The 20619-nt window shown below is 39.3% G+C and overlaps 1 protein-coding gene across 2 annotated transcripts; it reads left to right on the top strand.

Annotated features, from left to right (window-relative positions):
* Positions 1-4834: 4834 nt before the first annotated feature.
* CHST12 (carbohydrate sulfotransferase 12) lies at positions 4835-19362 on the top strand. Of its 2 annotated transcripts, none has more exons than XM_075179545.1 (2): positions 4835-4973; positions 17005-19362. In XM_075179545.1, exon 2 carries the CDS (start codon positions 17088-17090, stop codon positions 18348-18350), a length of 1263 nt encoding a protein of 420 aa, XP_075035646.1. In that variant the 5' UTR covers positions 4835-4973; positions 17005-17087; the 3' UTR covers positions 18351-19362. The 2 variants fall into 2 exon arrangements, with proteins under 2 accessions (XP_075035646.1, XP_075035645.1); XM_075179544.1 differs by having other exon boundaries at positions 4835-5028.
* Positions 19363-20619: the final 1257 nt, after the last annotated feature.

Below are 20619 nucleotides of genomic sequence, written 5' to 3'. Positions count from 1 at the left end.
CAAAATATTGCCATTGATCCATACATCCAACCATGTACATGTTTTATATTATGAAATCCTGCTTCACATAAATATATAACACAGATTGGGATAGTAGCATGGTTCAAAACATCACAATGGCTTCTTACAATTTTCTAATTACATTTCTTCTTACGGTAATGGAGATTTAAAACATGCTCATATATTTATTTTTAAAACGAACAAGTAGCAAGCTATGGTTTTTTTTATAGCTATAAAATTCACTTTTTAGAACAACTGAACTATATTCATTAAATTTAATAATGAATGTGAGTAGACATTAAAATAACATGGGCCTGATTTATTAAGGACAGTAAAACAAAAAAAAAAAGATTAACTTTGCACCTTGGCAAAACCATGTTGCATTGGAGGGGGAGGTAAATTTAAAATGTGATAGCAGATTTATGGTTGGGATAGAGCATGTGCTAGATCAACTTTTTTAGTGTACAAATAAAGCTATCAAGTATTTGTGTACTACATGAAAAAACAGCCAGTATTTAACTTATCTGCAAAATAATAAACTAATCTGCACCCCTTGCATTTTAACAAGGTTTTGTCCAGGATAAAACATACTAATCTTTTTGCCTTACTTTCCTTAATGAATCAGGCCCAATGTGTTAGCGTTCACTTATATTACCTTAAAAAATATTAAGAAAGACCTTGTACTATGTGTCCCTGGGATAATTTGTAATTACAAATGCAAATAGCCGACTTTTTTTCTTATCTTGACTGCAATAACAAAATGTTTTCAAGGCTGTTTGAAAGACATCTCAAGACTACAAACCTTTACCCTTTTGAACTCATAGAATGTCTTGAGAAAATATTTAATTAACAGCATTGAAATAGCATCCTCTCATAAAGCAGAAACCAACAGAGTGTACATTTCGTTTTATATTCAATACCTTTATGTTAACTTACTGGATTTTTTGAAAGGCTTCTCTACAAAAACATAAAAGGTATAACTTGTCAGTGATAATATGACTAATCAAAACATTGTGTTCTTTATAAACAGAATTCCAAGTTTATGACATGGTTTATAAAAAAAAACTCTTCACTAGGTCCAGCTGGCCCAGTATGGAGTAGATTACTAAGCTATATAATACCCCATTCATACTGCACCAAAATCCCGGGATTTTGCCGGGGCAAGCTCAAATGACCCGGGTCTTGGTGCAGTATGAATGGTACAAGTCAAAAATCCCGGGTCTAAAAACCCGGGTCTTGAACCCGGGATTTATCGAGGGGTAATTCCCGGGTCGGACCCGGGTTGCCTGCACTATGAATGGTGCAACCCGGGTTTTTGAACCCGGGTTGCACAGAAAACAAGCTGATTGGCTGTCTGCCTGTCTCTGGAGGATGATGTCATCGGTGGGAGCCCGTGGAAGAAAAAAAAAACCAGTCACCTTTCAATGACATCACCATTTTTCAGCCAATGAAAACTGCTCTGGTGATGACTCCTACAAATTGCCAGGGCACAGACTTGTGCAGTATGAATGGGGTCAACCCGGGAAATTCCCGGGTCCGAGGTGCAGTATGAATGGTGTTTCTGAGCTGGGACGCTCCGAGCCACGGCAAAAACCCGGCTTGAAAAACCCGGGATATTGCCGGGGCGGCAGTATGAAAGCGGTATAAGTGTGTTGACTCACTCTGTCTCAGGAGCGGATCCTAACAGGGGCCAGTTCAAGTTTAACATTTTAGGCCACTCATCATCATCATCATGTTATTTTATATAGCGCCACTAATTCCGCAGCGCTGTACAGAGAACTCACTCACATCAGGCCCTGCCCCATTAGAGCTTACAGTCTAAATTCCCTAATATACACACACAGAGAATAGGATCAATTTTGATAGCAGCCAATTAACCCACCAGTATGTTTTTGGAGTGTGGGAGGAAACCGGAGCACCTGGAGGAAACCCACGCAAACACGGGGAGAACATACAAACTCCTCACAGATAAGGCCATGGTCGGGAATCAAACTCATGACCCCTGTGCTGTGAGGCAGAAGTGCTAACCACTAGGCCACTGTGCTGCCCACTCACTACAGATGATCCCGCTCCGTGTCATATTCTTTAGCAAACTGACTGGTGGATGATGCTGGCCATTCACCAAGTGGGAGGTCTTCACACTGACTGGTGAATGGCTGGAACTATCCATCAATCAGAGTGCAGAAAACAGAAATTAGGGGGAACTCAGCTAAAAAGCAAAGTCTAGATCAGCCAAAGATCTGTCTTACCCTCTGCTGATGTAAATACTGTTATAATGCATATAGTGCTTTCACTCCCTTCTTTAACCCTCCTCACTTATTTTCCAATATTACTTTGTTGGCAGTAATAAATTTGCTTATAAACTATATACCTGCCTCTGGAGCCCTAACTCTACCCCTGCCCTCCACAATGGAAATATACAGAATGAGAGGGAGACAGACTTCAGCAACAGGAGTTGTATCTGACACAAATATACCAATTACTCAGCATATAACTCTATTCTAATTTTACCCAATGCTGAAAAGGGTAGCGAAGAGATGACAGAGGACATTTCTAGGTGGAGGTCTAAAGTACAATTGAGGTCATCATCATCGTCAGCTATTTATATAGCGCCACTAATTCCGCAGCGTTGTACAGAGAACTCACATCAGTCCCTGCCCCATTGGAGCTTACAGTCTAAATTCCCTAACACACACACAGAGAGCGAGACTAAGGTCAATTTGATAGCAGCCAATTAACCTACTAGTATGTTTTTGGAGTGTGGGAGGAAACCGGAGCACTCGGAGAAAACCCACGCAAACACGGGGAGAAGATGCAACAGGCCATGGTCAGGAATTGAATTCATGACCCCAGTGCTGTGAGGCAGAAGTGCTAACCACTAAGCCACCGTGCTGCCCTTACCACCAACCGCCATATGCAAGTGGAAGATATAAGAATCAACCTGCCAAGATAATAATCAACCTGCTAAAACTAGGGAAATAATATACTATATATTAGAAAAAGTGAATATTCTATTATAAAATATCCTTTTGGAAAAGTGGTAAAGTTTGGATTAGTTGTGAATTGTCTCAGAGACACTTTGCGGCGGAGATTTCTACCGTAATTGCTGGCAATTGAATTCCCCCATAAGAATATAATTGCCATGTCATTGGAGTGTGAACTTGAAAAATAAGAGAGGAGAAAGCTGCTACTAAAAAAAATTTGTATCAGAATTTACCCAGGGAGAGTTTTTTTAACATTGCTTTTGTGTGTAGCGTGAGACACACTTAAGTGAAGAAATATTTGAAATTTGATATTCAGTTGTCCTGTGGGCAAGGTGGTAATTATCTGTCCCTCAGCAGGGACTTTATATGTTTAGGGAAAAAAGGAGAGGTAAAAGAAAAAAAGGGGTGAGGACCTTCATTTGATTTCTCATCTCTAATTTTGAGAAAGGTCAACCAATCAGTTGCAAGCAAGGGATTTAAATGTCCTCCAATGAACCAAAGTCATCACTTTTCGGAGGAATTGATTGAGATACTCACGAAACACGTAAAAAGCAGTGATGATGGAAAACGACAATCTTGCTACCAGAAGGATCGTCAACCTACAATCATTCATGTATCTGCAGAACAAATTGAGTTCCTATCTAATATATATAAGCTTAGCGGCGTGTGTTAGTGTGTGTGTGAGTGTGTGTGGAAAAAACTATTTTCTCAGAAAGGGCTCATCCAATTGACCTGAAATTTGGTATACTGACATTATTTGACAAAAAAATTATAATAGTGAAGTCAGCTAACTTCCATCATCCCCCCTTCCCCCCATGGGAGGGGTAGTAAAGGCTAAATTTACCAGTTGAGGGCTCAAACTCTTGACCGTGTGGTTATTTATTTACCAGAGCCTGTGTTTGGTCATGGACAATTGTATGTCGCATTTTCACGAGTACGGAGAAGCAGTGATGTGAAAGTGCAGGTTATGAATACTGGCCTTCAAGGAAGACTGATTGAGCACAGCGATAAGGTGTTTAGCAGAAACGTTGTGTATCGAGAGGTTTTAGAACAGTAAGACGATGGAGATTAAGGATGTGGCGATGAAGATGAAGTGATGGAGAAGAATGATGAGGTGGTGACATGTGGACAAAACCACATTAAAAAAGGGCGCTTACGTCGGGAAGTAACGCTCTTCCCCTGAGGAGGCCTGGCCTAGCCCCAAATGTATGACAAGAACCTTTTTAACACCTTAAGTAGCTTGATTTGACTAGAATGCATGAGTATCATGCACAGGTTAACTTGTGTAGTATATATGCTGTATCTCTGCCAGTATTGTGACTGCACCTTTTTTTACTTTATTATTTAACATATTCTATAAAAAAAAAACGTGCAAAAGAAAAATGAACATAAGCAAGAGAAAAACCCTAAAACAATGTATCAAGCATATGTCCTATCAAAAGGATTAGTAATATAATAATATTATATAACAGTAATATTTTCAATAAATAAACCCACCATGCCTTATAGTAACAGGTCCACTTTACGAGAGTACCAGACAGCACCTGCATATATTTCTCTCAATGTCTTGCAAATGCCAAAACAGTCAACCAAATGTCTGTAGTATGGTAATGTAAAACATACTATCAGTACACCATAATCCTAGCAGCAGCCCTGTGGTATCTGTCTCACTGTCAGGGACAGACTTATTGGGGAGGTATCCCATAACCTTTTGATATCCCACCATGTCACTTTCCACTTAATACTTTTAAAGAAAGAACATAATTACTACTTTCCTCCCTTACCGACCACATCAAAGATGGCGGTCCTCGTCCCCTCATCTTCCGTGACGTCACACGAGGCTGGCTCCACCTCTCCGGTCCCTTGCCGGGGCGGTGCTGCGGTCTCCGACTCAGCTAGAGGATGGGGGGTGACTGTAGAGAGCTGGAGATCCGCGGACAGCTGGCTGTGTGGCTTCATCCTCTGGCCTCATGTCGACGAGGAGCAGCAGTAAGTCGACATGGAGCTTTTGTCGCGATAGAAAGAAACACTGCCAACCAGTAAGGTACTGCACTTCGTAACAGAGGACCCTATTAATCGCGATTACAATGCCTTACAGGGGCCTGTTTAGCGCAGATCTGTAGCGACTTACCATGCAAGTGGCTTTGCCTAAATGTGCATGGACATCTGGATTGCAAAATAAATTGCCTTTGCAGCACTGCAGGGGTTAAATATAGCATCTGGAAAAATGTTGCAAGCTTAACACTAAAGAGTATAGCCTGTGTGACAATTGTGCTCAAAGCCTATATATGTTTGATGTAGGGGTGTCAATAATTATCTCAAAGAATACACTTATTGTATATCTGCAGATGTCAATCCATTCAGCATCCTAGGTGGAATGGGTTAATTAATATAACATTGCACAAGATGTTCTGTGATGTTCATAACAGACACAAGGGTTAAAATAACTACCATGGTAACTGAAATACATCATTCAGCATATACAGAATAGGATTTAGATAAGTGTTGCACATCAAGTGGTTTTTATTGTGTGTAAATTATTAGTAAAACTTCACTTTTAAATATCCTTAGAAGGGGGAGCCCGAACTTTAGTTTCTGGCCTAGTGCTACATGGACTTAAACCTGACAAGAATATTCTGTCAAGTTTTTGGAGGAGGGTGAACTGTTCCACGCTGCCTTTAGTTGTATATCAGAACACCCTGTCATATTTTGTTGAAAGTCTGTCTTCCCAAGGTGCTGTCCCTAATCAGTAAAGAACCCAGTTAGCGGCAGTTATGCTGGAGAATATTATTATTATTTTATTTGCTAAAATATCATGGTTTAAAAAATAGTCAATCATTAAATCTCCATTATCCTAGACTTTTCTTTAATCAAGAAACATAGAACACAGAAAAAGCTCGCTTTGAGAGTCTGATTGACTTGTGTAAATGATGTATTATTAACATTTACATAATGGCACATAATCTGCAGTGTTTTACAATTGTAATGTATCTCTTTTGTGTTGATGATATTTTAATAAGTGTATTCTTTTTGCCAGTTTAGTTCTACCTTAAAAGGCTTATGTCTGTAGTACACATGCTTGCCATGGTTTTGGAATAATGTAGGACTCTAAACTTCATGATTATTTTATTGAACTCTTTGCAGACTTTCATGACCTTCCCTACCTACCCTCCTAATGATAAAGTTTTTTTTACTTGTTTGGTGTGCCAAAATCAATGACTTAATACATTTAAATAAAAATATATATATATACCATTGTGTGCATCTAGGAGTATAGATCATACATGGATGCTGGACAAACCCTACATGTAACATGTTCTATTAGATCAATTGTTTTGTCCAGTGAGTATAGACAAACGTTCCACACTAGAGATCACTATTTTGAAGCCACTTTTTGGTGAATGCAGTGCAGAATGTCTTTGCATCCATGAGTTCAAGTTATTACAGTTCACAATTTTCTATCACAAACAAGACAGATTCATACAGGTAAGACAGGTTTGTGCCTACAGGCCACTATTGAACAAGAGTATGCAAGGCATGGTATACCAGTCCTCTCAGTAAAATGGAAAATCCAGTTATTCTTAGTCACCAATGTTATTTAACTAGAAACAAACTGATAACAGCACAATATCCTCTTTTCATTTTTTTCTTGAAATAATCTTAAGGTTGTGGTTAACCCCTGGACCTACAGTGTTTCTTTCCTACCTATCACACATATCCTTAGTAAATGGGTGAAAGACTGAGCTTCATTTAAATATGTTGCATAAAGTCCTGGGTGACATTTGAAGTTAATTTCCCTTGAAGCTTTTGGGTATTTTTGTTGAGTGTTTTGTTGTAATGTTGAGTGTTTTCAGTAAGTAGGATAGAACCAGTGGGTGCTTGGGGGTGTGACTACTACGGGACCCAGAAGAGGGTAAAGTGCCATTGCAGGGACCTCCACCCTAACTTTGGTGGAGCCTTCTCATAGACTTCATGTTTTACTATCTATTACTGCCTATGAAATTATTAAAAATAAAAGTAATATAACAGCATATACAGTAAATATGGCTTCACATAGGTATTTACCTTGAATGGATTATTCATCACTATGGCAAATATTTACTCACTGAAGTGCGCTGTTTGTGGGCAGCACGGTGGCTGAGTGGTTAGCACTTCTGCCTCACAGCGCTGGGGTCATGAGTTCAATTCCCAACCATGGCCTTATCTGTGTGATGTTTGTATGTTCTCCCTGTATTTGCGTGAGTTTCCTCCGGGTGCTCCGGTTTTCTCCCACACTCCAAAAACATACTGGTAGGTTAATTGGCTGTTATCAAAATTGACCCTAGTCTCTCTCTCTCTCTGTGTGTTAGGGGATTTAGACTGCAAGCTCCAATGGGGCACGGACTTATGTGAATGAGTTCTCTTGAAATTTGATCATTCACAAGTTGTTTACAGATCCGACATACTGCAATAATCTAATTCAATCAGACTGAAGTGTATTTGTCCAGCAATGAATTTTTTTGACACGCCAAATTGCCTAAAAAAATCTGAAAAATGTTCGCACCACACACCCTCTTTGATCTTAAACAGTCATATCCTATACAGTATTTTCACGAGAAGGTCTGCATGGACGAGTTGGTCCGTCATATTTCAAGAAAGCCACGTAATTTCTAAGAAAGTCACGTCATATAGAGTCACATGGTTTAAGGCTAAGAAAATCCTTTAGAGGCACAGTGTTGAGCTCCGTCAGGCAGTGAAAACCTTTACACACCTTTCTGCATACCTCTCCATATATCAAGCTGCCAAAGTAGACACAGATATAAAGATAATAAGAAAAAGCTGGAGGACGAGCTCAATATCCTTCGTGGATTGTTGTACTAAAGATCATGTCCACAGCTCCAAGGTGAGATGCTTTTATCAGGTGATAGAAACTAGAAGTAAATAATTGAATAGAGTGTAAATTGGAACACTGATGACATAATGTTAGAATTAACCAATCAAAGGGCAGTTATGCAGTTGGATAAGTTTAACACAAGCAAGGATAGGTCTAACTAGATGAAGTACTATTGTAGAACTACAAGAAAGCCCTTTGACCTTATCTTGAGGTGGCCACATTTATAAATGATGCAAGTTTGAGGCTGTAAGATTACTCCTATATTCGGGCTGCCAAATTCAGGCGCCTATATCTGCAAGGTGGTCATGGTAGGGCTTAACAATTCTCCATCAGTCCATCGCCAAAACGCCATACTCTCCATGATCTCTCCTAGCTATTTCATTTATTATATTATATGCTTTGTGGGAATGTTTAAGAGAAACAAGAGATGGGACTTTACCTTAGGACTTATGTGTCTATGTTTTTTTTTTTACGAGAACAGTATAATCATTTTATTGGTAATTTTCTTGAATGTGTTTTCATGAGTCCACAAGGAAAATTACTAGGCAGTTTGCTAGTGCTGACAGGCTTTCCATTGAACTTTTAGCAGGCTTGATGCAGACATGGAGCTAAACACATAAAAACAGACTAAATAAAGGACCACTAAACCCTAATATTAAAATGTTCAGCTATAAATCATGACGTTGTTTTGTGTGATGCTGATTTTCTACTGCAGCTCTGTTATAAATTATTACCTCCATGGACATTCGCATAAATATGTAATAATGTAGTCACCAACCTATTGTTTTGTGAGTAAACCGCTATACTATCATTCAGAAAAAAGCTGTACAGTTCATCTTCTTACACAGCACAGCCAACTGCTCAATTTTACACTTTTACCTCTGTGAAACACATCATCACCATTTATTTATATAGCGCCACTGATTCTACAGCGCTGTACAGAGAACTCATTCACGTCAGTCCCTGCCCCATTGGAGCTTACAGTCTAACTTCCCTAACACACACACACACACACACACACACATACATACATACATACACACAGACACAGACTAGGGTCAATTTGTTAGCAGCCAATTAACCTACCTGTATGTTTTTGGAGTGTGGGAGGAAACCGGAGCACCCGGAGGAAACCCACGCAAGCACGGGGAGAACATACAAACTCCTCACAGATAAGGCCATGGTCGGGCATTGAACTCATGATCCCAAGGCTGTGAGGCAGAAGTGCTAACCACTGAGCCACCAACACAGTTGTGTTTTGATTATCAGACCAAATTACCAAAATAAATAAAAAATACATAGATTTGGGTTTAACACTAAGCTCCAATTCTTGCTTTTTTTTATATCTACAAGCATGTTTGTAAAAAAAAAAAAAAGTGATTTATTGATTGTATATCTTTACACGTGATCTTTGCTTATGGCTGCTTATTTCTGTTTAATCTATCTTCACCTGTGTAAGCTTTCTCTTCAGGGTGTGCTTTATCTGTGGTCAAGAGTGACGTGTAAAACTTGCAGTTTTTACAACGGAACACAGAACACAAATTTAAAGTCAACTTTACCTTTAAATTAGTTGTTTTATAGGAGCAGATTCTGAGCATTCCATCCGTCATACGGAGCTCCAACTTTACAGGGTAAAAGAGAGACTCTTATAGACTTCTGATCTACATGGATAGTCCGGAAAATAAAATATCTACAATATGTGTAAAAATAAAGTCTCAAGAACACCCTGTGGAAAAAACAAACAAAATCCCACCCTCCAGAGAGAAGTTTCTTGGTTCTGGTAATTATCATGCTAATCAACCTGACTTGTATGCTAAACAGCCCTGCGAGTTACACCCTCGTCCAAACCTCCTTTTCCGGTTCGTGCTCTGCACCTGTGAGGAGCACTGGTGTGGAGCAGGGTGCTGGTGGGTAAGAGGCAGGTTTGTATTGTCGTATATTACCATACCAAATACGCTTTCAATCTGTTCCTCTCCTGGGCGGACAGTAAGAGGAAGGGGAGACTTTTTCTCTTTAAGGGCGGTTATAACATAAAATTGCAAAATAATAATTTGTCTCCATGCTTGGAGTATTGCTGTGTACCTCTTGTCTGGCATTTTCTATGTCATTCAAACCCTGTTGCGTGGTTCCACACTAACCCCTTTGAACAGTTGTGGAAAGCATGAATGATATTCTTGGTGTGTAGTTAAAGGATAATAATACGATACCATTGGCTGCAGAAGACTGCTGTCAATTAAATTTCACATTTGTTAAGCTGGGTACACACTACACGGTTTTCATCCAATAATCGGCTAAATCAGCCAACATACGACCGCTCGTTCAAAAGTCGGGTCAGTGTGTATTGACACGATGCTCGAAAGTCTGCCCAAATGGACGATTGTCGCCTCATTTGGTTGGTCGTACCGTTTAATATTTCCAATCTCGTTTCCGCTGTGTAGTGTGTATAAACTGCAGACCGATCCACAACAGTGAGTACGAAATTACAGTCATTGCTCACGACAACATGGCTGTAAAAAGTCGCTAAAGGGACGTCCGCACTTCCCTTCATCGTACTAAACAAGGCTAGTGTGTATGCAGTCCATGGACCGAGCGATCGGACCATCGGTCGAATGTAAAATCGCTCGGCATAAAAAGTTGGTGGAAAATTCTGTAGTGTGTACTCAGCTTTACTCTCTCTTCATCTGTCGTGAGTGCTGTTCTGAAGCACCGAATGATAGTTTGAAATGAGAATCAGTGGTAAACATTGGCTACCACGGGCAATGTTTATAAGTTAATCAGCCTGGAAATGAAAGAGTTAAGTTATTAATGGCTCTATTGTTCATTGCTACAAGCAAAGGATTTCAGTGTTTAACTCTAAATTCCAGATCACGTGGCTACGGGAACTGCTTTTGACTGTATCTTTATGTACAATAGATATAGATGCTTCAGTTTTTTTTATTCCTTTAATTTTTGAGATGTGATCATGGCTGTTGGACTCCCAGGATTTCCGCTAAACCTCCAGTGCTTCCTCTTTACGTTTCCATGAATCTGTCTTCCTTTCTGAAGCAATAAGTTATCTTTTCACTTGTAAGTTGCTTGAAGTATTTTCTTTACTTAACCCTATTAAACCAGCGGAATGTGTCAAATAGTGCATGTTTTTTCCCTATCCCTGCAGAATGGTTTGCTTTATGTCATTTTTGGTATCTAGCCATCTGCTAAGACGTCAACAGTATCTGTTGTCGATAAATCTGTGAGCCGTGGAAGGAAAAAGTCTTGGGGCTAGATTTACTAGACTGTGGGTTTGAAAAAGTGGAGATGTTGCCTATAGCAACCAATCAGATTCTAGCTGTCATTTTGTAGAATGCACTAAATAAATGACGGCTAGGATCTGATTGGTTGCTATAGGCAACATCTCCACTTTTCCAAACCCACAGTTTAGTAAATATACCCCTTGGACTATACACATTGATTCTGGGCATTGCACAACATACTAACAGTAACCAGCATATTGTGTGTCCTCACACTGTGCATTGTAGCCAGAGGTGCATTCCTGCAGCCAAATTCCAGTTGTCATTTGCAGTAATTGGTGCAGCTTTCTGTAAAGCTGAGTCTGAAGTCCATAGTAGTCATTTGTAATAATAGCACAGCAATATAGAACGCAATGGTTGAAAACAGGTTTATGTAGTTTTCTTTTGTTTCTACAGAAATGCGTAATGCCTGGGAGGGGGTGGAGGACAGAATGGGGTCATGCCAAGGTCCATTTCTCAGTCGCCCTAGTGTCTGGGATTTATCCAGCCTTGTTTTAAAACCATAAGTTCACCTGTAGCCTGATTCCGGGAGTCAGGCTACAGCATCTGTATGTCGTGCCCATACACACTGTGATTCTCAAGGCCAGGGGGATATTCTAGGAAGGATTGCCTGAAAATCGCAGTGTGTATGGATGTATTGTGATCTATCAAATGGTGGTTGGGATGGATGTTAAATCTAGTAAGACGATTAGACAAATTTGCTGTCATTGTCCAAACACACCAATGGCACCTTTTCGGACAGTCATTTTGCTTATTATTGATTTAATAAGCTTGTGAAAAGTATAGTTTAGCTTTTAAGTTTTGTTTTTTTTTTTGGTTTGTTTTTTTCAAACATCGCTTCCTCTTCTTTTTCTTTTTTTTTTCCTTTTTAACCTTTCCTCTCCAGTTTTGACTTATGTGTTTGTGCTTCTGTCCTGCACAGCTTATCTGATTTAGATTTGTATCTTGTTGCTACTTGCTCTCTTCTGTTTTAAGAATGTTTTGTAAAGTTTAGTATTTAATTCTCATACTATAACCTGTCTCTGAAAACTTTGCAACTTGTTAACATTCTTTATGTTCAAGACAGCAAGTGAGGTTTTTTCACTTGTGAAATGCAAACCCTCCCAAACTTTATAATGTGTGGGTGGAGTTTATTTTGCCCCTGCTTTCGGGATTCTGAATGTTGGAAGGTATGGAAATGTCATCTGAGAAGCAGAAATGACTATCTGAAGACAATATGTTTATAGATTATACTCTTTGAGAAATGAAAAACTCACAGCTTTGTATATTTAGCTGCAGCAGTGGAAGAAATTGTTGATTTTTGAACAGACTTTAGAAGATGTATTTGATGAAAACAAATTCCTAAAAGGCTTTCCATAACCAAATATCAAGAAACCCTTAATTACCCTAACGTTGCAGGTATCAGGATTATGTATCCGATTTTGTAGCTTTAGGGCCATTACCACTTGCGTTGTGATTGTGTAAAAAAACGCAAGTGGGAACCGCATTTGAAAACTCATATAAACACTGCATTTGTGAGTACGGATGATACACAAGAGCCCATTCCTTTCAAGTGGAGTTCAAGCCTCTGCACTGAATGTAGAAACTCTGTTGACATTTTCGTGACATTGGAATGAATGTGAAAGCTCAGGTATTGAATAAATAATTTTAACAGTGAATGTGTGGTTCCCCTATTGAAACCAGCCAACATTAGATAATGTCTAAATTCTAGGGTCTACAGTGTCTCTTTATGTGTGCCTAATTGTCCTTCTAGCGCAGGGGTCAGGGAACTTTTTTACCTTTTACCCCCAAATATATTTAGATACTCCGACGTTACCCCCTTGATTTGAAAGGAAGGAAAGCATATATTATTAATTATTGTAATTCAAAAGTTCTTTGAAAGCTTCAACTTCAAAACTTCAGGTTTTGGAGAAATGATGTTGCTTTATTTTTGATACGAGCGCATCAATATTGGGGCATTTTGATGTCAGAGCAATTTGGATACAGTCTTCAGCGTCCAATGGATTTCTCTGCTTTGTTTTTATGTTCGTTAGAGTGGAAAATCCTTGTTCGCAAAGGTAGGTTGTTGCAGAAGGCAGCAACTTTTTGACTGCCTCCTCATGTGCAATTTTGATGCCTTTGCAGCTGTTGACATCCAAAAATATGACAGATCTGCTTTGTTTTCAAATGTAATACGTGCTTCATTATTGCATCGAAGCTCAAGAAGTGCCTCTGCCAACCCTTGAGGCTCTTCTGGTACAACAGCAATTTCACATTTAAAGGGGTCTACAATCCAACTGACAGCATGTGAATCGGCAGCAATACCCCCAGGAATTTCATTTTTACCCCATTTGGGGTAATTTACCCCTGTTCCCGGACCACTGTTCTAGCACATTTCAAGATGATTGCTGATTTCACACCTAAAAGCAGTCTGCCCCTATTGTAGTGGGTTAACAGGTGCTGACTGGAAAGTGTTAAAGCATCACGTCAAAGTCCAACCCACTAACACTTTAAGACCACCCTGGTTTTATCAATTTCAACTTTGTAGTTTTCCTTGTAAAATATTGTTCCGTTTAACCACATTCAAGGCTTGCATTAATAGCGAGAGTCTGTGGATTTCGGGACTATCTTTTTTTTCTCTTGGGGCAGATTCAATTCCCTACGTTGTTCTTTAGATCAACGCGGGTGGCATGCATTTCATTACCCTTAGTACAGTAATTTTAATGCAGATTTTCGAGAGTAAAAATCACCATATCATTACCATACTAACGGTAATAGTGCGCATGTATTACAGTAGTAACGGTAATGATGCGCACCCCAGGTTGTTCAAAAAAACAACGCAGGGACTTGAATTTACCCCTATGTGTCGCATAAGTGTGTTTTGAATATTTTTATGACATCGGTTGAAGTGCTCCTATATATGTGCTTTCTCGAAGTACATCCGGGACCTCGGAGGTGGTTGAGAATTGAAGTTGTTTTGATATACGCGCAGGGAGTATTCGCGTAGACGTGCTCTCCATCACATTAGCTCATTTAAGTAATCCCATCTTGCAAAATGAAAGTTTTGTCTTTGCACTTCAGTGCAAAACTAGGCACCTAATCATTTAGGCACGGATGCCCTCGATCTACCCAGCCCTTAACGTATCAAAAAAAAACCCCCAAAACAACACTTGTGCTGCAGTATTGCTCTTTTGTGGCGCATACATTAACTTTTACGGCCTTTTTTTAGCATAGTCATGCATTCTTATTATAAGATTTTACCAACTTGCTGTAGACTTTGACAGGAAAATCTTTAAATCTTTTTTACTTTTTGAACGGCTTTAACACTGATTTGCATAATTGAGTTTATTTTCTTCGCTCCATTATAAATAAGACAAGTTTTATTGTCAAGTTCTCTGCAACACTAAAAAAAAAGCCCCTAGTGTCTGCAGGCTGTTAGATATTACTATAAAGGAAAACACAGGATGTAAGAGCTGTCCATTCAAAATCAATTGTTTTAGGTCAGCTGAAATCTCCAACTGAGGCTAGATACACATTGGAGTGGAGTTTTTTCAGCCAATCATCAGGCCAATCACCCGATAAACGACCGTTCGGCCACATATCACGTTACTGTGTATAATCACACGATGAACGACAGTCGTTCCAAAGTGCCGATTGTTGTTTCATTTGGTTGGTCGTACTGTTTAATAATCTCGTTTTAATCACCTTCGGATCCTGTAGTGTGTACGCACTCACGATCCCGATCTCCATAGAGTTTACAGAGTCATGGTCTTTTCAGCTGATGCCGGCAATGAACATGTCCTGCTGACTAAATATAGAGTGCTGTAGATGGAATAGTTTGTTTGTTCATTCTGAAACTGAATATTTTGTTTCAGAGTCACAGAAGCTAATGAAATTTGTTATGACATGTGGATAGCTATAACATGGCGGTTAATCAGTGTGACAGGAATGAATGAATGTATAATGTGCTGTCATTCTCGAAACGACTAGAGGACCAGATGAAGAGCACAGATCTGAAGGTAAATCATGTGTAGTGTGTACACATGAATCGGCCGACCGGTCGGACCTTCAGTCATAGGTACAATCGTTGTAGATTCGAGATTGGTCGGAAAATACAGTGTGTACCTAGCCTAAAAAAATGTATGAATTTTCTATAAAAGAATAAATGGGGTTCCCTTTTTAATTTTTTTTTTTTTGTATACACATATAATTTTAATAGTCAAATACAGATTTTAAAAATGTATTTTGTAATGGGAGCACACGGAGGAGATTGTATCAGCCAACGTTTTGGGGGAAATAGGGAGTAATTAGCATATCTGAGAGAGTATATGTTATTTACAAGAACACATTTACTGCATCTTATTTAAATTAACAGCTTCTATGTAATCTGATGCTGTAGAAATACATGTTTATAATGCACTAGAAGAAAGTATTTTGCTTGTGTAAGGAATAATGAGAGGATCGCCCTCATTAGGAGAAAATTAAAATCTGTTGGGTAAGCATCTTGCTGCAAAACAGGAACACTTATATTAAGGACACTAACAGACAGCAGGAAGTCAGAAAGAATGAGACGTTAGTCATCAACCATAGACAGAAGGCACAGGAATCTTGCAGAATGTATCTCACATTTCCTTTACCAGTGGTGGACAATATAATGTAGATCACATGAGAGGAGAATTGAAGTTAGGAGTGCTCCTCCAATGTCATGACTCTATGCATTATATCATACTTGCCTACTTTTGGCAAGTTGTATCCGGGAGAGGGGCGTGTCTAGAGGGAGGGAGGGGACGGGGCGCGGTCAAACGCGTCATTTTGGCCCCGACCCCGTGACAAATATGCAGTTTTGTCGTGGGGGGCGGGGCCAAAATGACGGGAATCGCGTCATTTTAGCCCCGCAGTTGCAGGATGCGGGAGTCTTGCCAGCTCTCCCGGGAGTCTGTGAGACTGACCAGAATTTCGGGAGTCTCCCGGACATTCCGGGAGAGTTGGCAAGTATGCATTATATGCTTTCTGAGTGTCACTTCAGTGTGTCAGCATGAGAGAGATTGAGCCCTATGACCGCTACCCTCCGTTGACTTTCAAATAGCCCATCTGACAACGCCCTTAACTTATAAAATGAAGGTTTGGTGCTACCGCCACCACCCCCACCAAAAAAAAAAAAAAAAAGAGTATTAAAAAAAAATAAAGAAGGGAGTGTGAAATAGTAATAGAAGTGTTCCTGGGTGTTCTAAAGAAAACCCCATGTAAATTTATTTATATCAAATTAAAAACCCTAAGACATATGTAGACTAGGCTTCTTTCCAAAGTACGTCGTCGTGACTGGACTTCTGGCAAATTTCCCTTTACCACTCCTTACTTGACCATCATTTATTTTCAGTTCTTGGCCCAGCTGTGCTGGCAGCTTGCAGAGGAGAGGGCCGTCTGTACAGCTGGGCAGGAGATTCCAACTCCCAGCTAGGGCATATACTGTATGTGAATAACTGAGAAGGGTTTAGTGTGCCTATGCAGAAGACTAGGAAGAAAATGCAGGAAATGATGGTAACAAACTATATCCTCTAGACAATCCCTTTACTTGGTCCTGAAAATGAAGGCCTGGAGAGATTTTAGTAATACATGTGTTTTATAAAATGTTCAGTGTGTTTATTGAGACACTTGAAGAATGTGATTTATTTCAACCTTGGTAAACACGTAAAATCTGTTAATCAGGATAGTATGTCAGGTTTGCCAAGTTGTCTCCCTTACTGCGTAGTTTAGTGCAAGTCATTGGCGCAGACAAAACCCTAAAATAGGAATAGTTGGAATCAAATTGTTAATAATTATATTTTATTTTAATTACACTGTATTTTCCTATAATGTGTCTTTTCTTTCTTTTTCTTTTCAGGCTCATTCTAGCAGGCTCGGAATGGAGTTCAGGAACCCTTGTTTGAGGTCTCTTTGAGCAGAAAATAGACGTTTTGGATAATAATGACCAAGTCACGTCTTTTCTGTTTGCTGGTGGTCCTTGGCTCTGTCTTTATGATCCTTTTTATCATAGTCTATTGGGACAATGTTGGAGTTGCCAATTTTAATCTTCATACTTCCTTTTCCAAGTCTCTTCCTCCTCACTCAAGTGGGGAACATCCAACGCCACTTCCCAGCACCGAGAACAGTGCTGTTTCGGACGTAGACAAGTTCTTAGATAGTTTTCTTAATTTTGGTGTGACAAAGAATGGGCTTCAAAGCACAAAGGAAGAAAAGTTGTCCACGCGAAAATCAACTAGCTTGGAGGAAAATGTAAGGGGCTATGACTGGTCCTCCAGGACTAAATTGGAGGATGGCATTCTAGACCAGGAGTTAATACAGCAGGAAAGAAAATTGAATATGCGCAATTTCTGTGACAATTCTAGCTTTAATTTTCCAACTAAGCACCTGGATTTTGATGACATTCCCAACAAGGACCTAGATCACCTAATAGTGGATGATCGTCATGGTATTATTTATTGTTACGTGCCGAAGGTGGCCTGCACCAATTGGAAACGGGTGATGATTGTCTTGAGTGAGAGTCTCTTGGATAAAAAGGGAGTCCCATACCAGGATCCTCTACAGATCCCTAGGGAAGATGTCCACAATACCAGCAGTCATCTAACATTCAATAAGTTCTGGCGGAGGTATGGAAAATTCTCCAGACACATGATGAAGATTAAGTTGAAAAAGTACACCAAATTCATCTTTGTTCGTGATCCTTTCGTCCGTCTCATCTCTGCCTTCCGCAGCAAGTTTGAACTAGAAAATGAGGACTTCTACCGAAGTTTTGCTATACCTATCTTAACCCGTTACTCTAACCGAACCAATGTTCCTCCTTCCGCAGGTGAAGCTCTCTCTTCAGGAACAAAGCCGTCATTTTCTCAATTTATACAGTATCTTTTGGATGTCCGGACTGAAGAACAGAGACCTTTCAATGAACATTGGCGTCAGGTTTACCGTCTTTGCCACCCATGCCAGATTGACTATGATTTTATAGGGAAGCTGGAGACCCTTGATGAGGATACATCTCAGCTTTTAAGACAATTAAATATAGATTCACTCTTCCAGTTTCCCCCTAGTTACAGGAACTTGACTGCAAGTAGCTGGGAGGAGGACTGGTTTTCGAAGATTCCCTTAGAATGGAGACAAAAACTATACAAATTATTTGAGGCTGATTTTGTTCTTTTTGGGTATCCCAAACCCGATATCCTATTAAACGTCTGAAATAGACAAAAAAAAAATCCACACAAAATACCAAAAAAACAACAATATTTTGCTGCCTTTTGTCAAGATTTACTGGAATGATTCAAATTTTCTATACATTTCTTTATTTCCCATTTCATGTGCAACAAGGGATGAAGCCCCTAGAGAAGATGAATTTAATTAGACGGCTGAGTTTTAAAGAATGATTGATTGATTTTTAAAATAAAATTAAAAAAAAAAAAAAACTTTTTTTTTTTTTTAATTCAGCATAGTAAAGCCAAATGGGAAAAACATCTTTGTGATGACACCTTCACGGGAGTTATCCTCAAAATGTTTTTACTGTTATTTTCTTAATTAATATATTTAATCTATTTAATAAAAGTGTGCATTCAGGACATGACTGATGACTAAAGGCTTGGCTGTTTAAAATGTGTGGTGTCTTGTAGATTTGGTCATAACCAGTTTCGGATATAAGCTATGGGGGTACGAAGTAATATGACAGTTGTTTTCTGTTGAGTGTATCAGTCATAACATGTTGATATGGTAAAATCTACTGATTCACCCTTATTATCAGAAGAAACCTGCTAAGTAATTTCATATGCCAGCTCTCATTTTCAAGTACATGTTAACATGACCCCTCTGAAGTTTATTTTGTGTAAGGCAGACTGTAACTGGATTGCATGTGGTCCTTCCTGTAAACTTTAATAACTTTTATATTTCATAAAAGGTTTTGGTCCGTTAGCATTTAATCAGAATTTAATAAGTTATTCCCTTAATAAAATAGGAGAGCACTGTTCAAATACACTGGTTCACTTAATACACTTGCACAGAATCTCAGGGTATGAAATTTTACCCCAAAAGTCATTTTACAGGTTTTCAATGGGATTGCGATCTGGGGGTAGATGTATCAAGCTGAGCGTTTTCTGGCGGGTTTGAAAAGTTGAGATGTTGCCTATAGCAACCAATCAGATTCTAGCTGTCATTTTGTAGAATGTACTAAATAAATGATAGCTAGAATCTGATTGTTTTTTTAAACCCGTCCGCTGGAAAACTCTCAGCTTGATACAGTTACCTTCCTGATCTCTGACTGCAATTCCTATACCTTTTTTTTTTTTTTTTTTATTCTGAAGCCATTCTTGGATGTGTGCTTTGGATCGTTATGTTGGAAGGTGAAAATCTTCTTCATCTTCAGCTTTGTGACAAAGGTGAGCAGGTTTTGTGCCAACATATCTTGATTTGTGGAGCTAATTTTTATGCCGCCTTTATCCTGACTATATCCTTTGTCCCAGCAGAAGAGAATCGGCCCCTAGTAAGATGCTGAGGCCAACATGCCTCACAGTAGGTATGGCGTTCATTGAGTGATGAGCTGTGTTGACTTTGTGCCAAAAGTATTTTTTAGAATTAAGGCCAAAAAGTTCAACCTTGGTCTCGTCAGATCGCAGGACATTTTCCCAACATGGTTGTGGTGATTGATTTGTATTTTTGTTTGCAAAATTTAGATGGGCTTTGGAAGTTATTTTTTGTGAGTAATGGCTTGGGGCTTTGCATCCCTGTCCTAAGACGTGTAGAATACAGGAAATTGTTGTCACATGCAGGGGGAGTGACCAGTTCTTGCCATAAAGTTCTGCAGAACTTTAATGTTGCCGTATGCCTCTTGGTAGCCTCCCGGATGAGTTTTCTCATTGTCCTTTGGAAGGATGCCCTGATCTTGACAATGTCTCCATTGTCCTACATTTTCTCCACTTATTGATGTTGGTATTCTTTATATTCCAGGGTAATGGCTTTGAAATTCTTTTATATCCCTCTCCTGACTGGTAACTTTTAATAGTGAGTTCCCACAGATGATTTGAAAGCTCCTTGCAGACCATGGCTATCCCAGTACGATGCAACCAACCAAGAACTAGAAAATCCTACAGGAACAGCTGATCTTTATTTGGGCTTAATCATAATCATTGGCATTGCTGGCAGATGTATGCTAATTACATTTGAAAATAATTTTGAATCTGATTGGTTAACCCTGAACACAGCTACAGCCCCATATGATGAAAGGCTCCGCACACTTCTGCAACCAGGCTATTATACAGTTTTTATTTTCACTCTTTTTATTTGCCAAAAATGCTCTGTTTGTTTTTCATTTGAATTTTGTTGGTTTTAAGGTGACATTAAAGGTGGAAAATGGTGTCTGACATGATTTATCTTGTTTCCAGGCTTTACATCACAAGCGCCTGCAATTTCAATAAGAGTGTGTAGAATTTTGACATCAGTTTATTCATATTTGCCAAACAGCAGG

This window comes from Mixophyes fleayi, chromosome 7 (genome assembly GCF_038048845.1).
Source record: "Mixophyes fleayi isolate aMixFle1 chromosome 7, aMixFle1.hap1, whole genome shotgun sequence".
Taxonomy (NCBI): Eukaryota; Metazoa; Chordata; class Amphibia; order Anura; family Limnodynastidae; genus Mixophyes; species Mixophyes fleayi.
Note: the sequence above shows the minus strand (reverse complement) of the source record. Positions and strands in the feature narration are given on the sequence as shown.

Bases quoted from the DNA above. Each gene is read 5' to 3' on its own strand.
- CHST12 (XM_075179545.1), top strand. From the start codon at position 17,088: ATGACCAAGTCACGTCTTTTCTGTTTGCTGGTGGTCCTTGGCTCTGTC.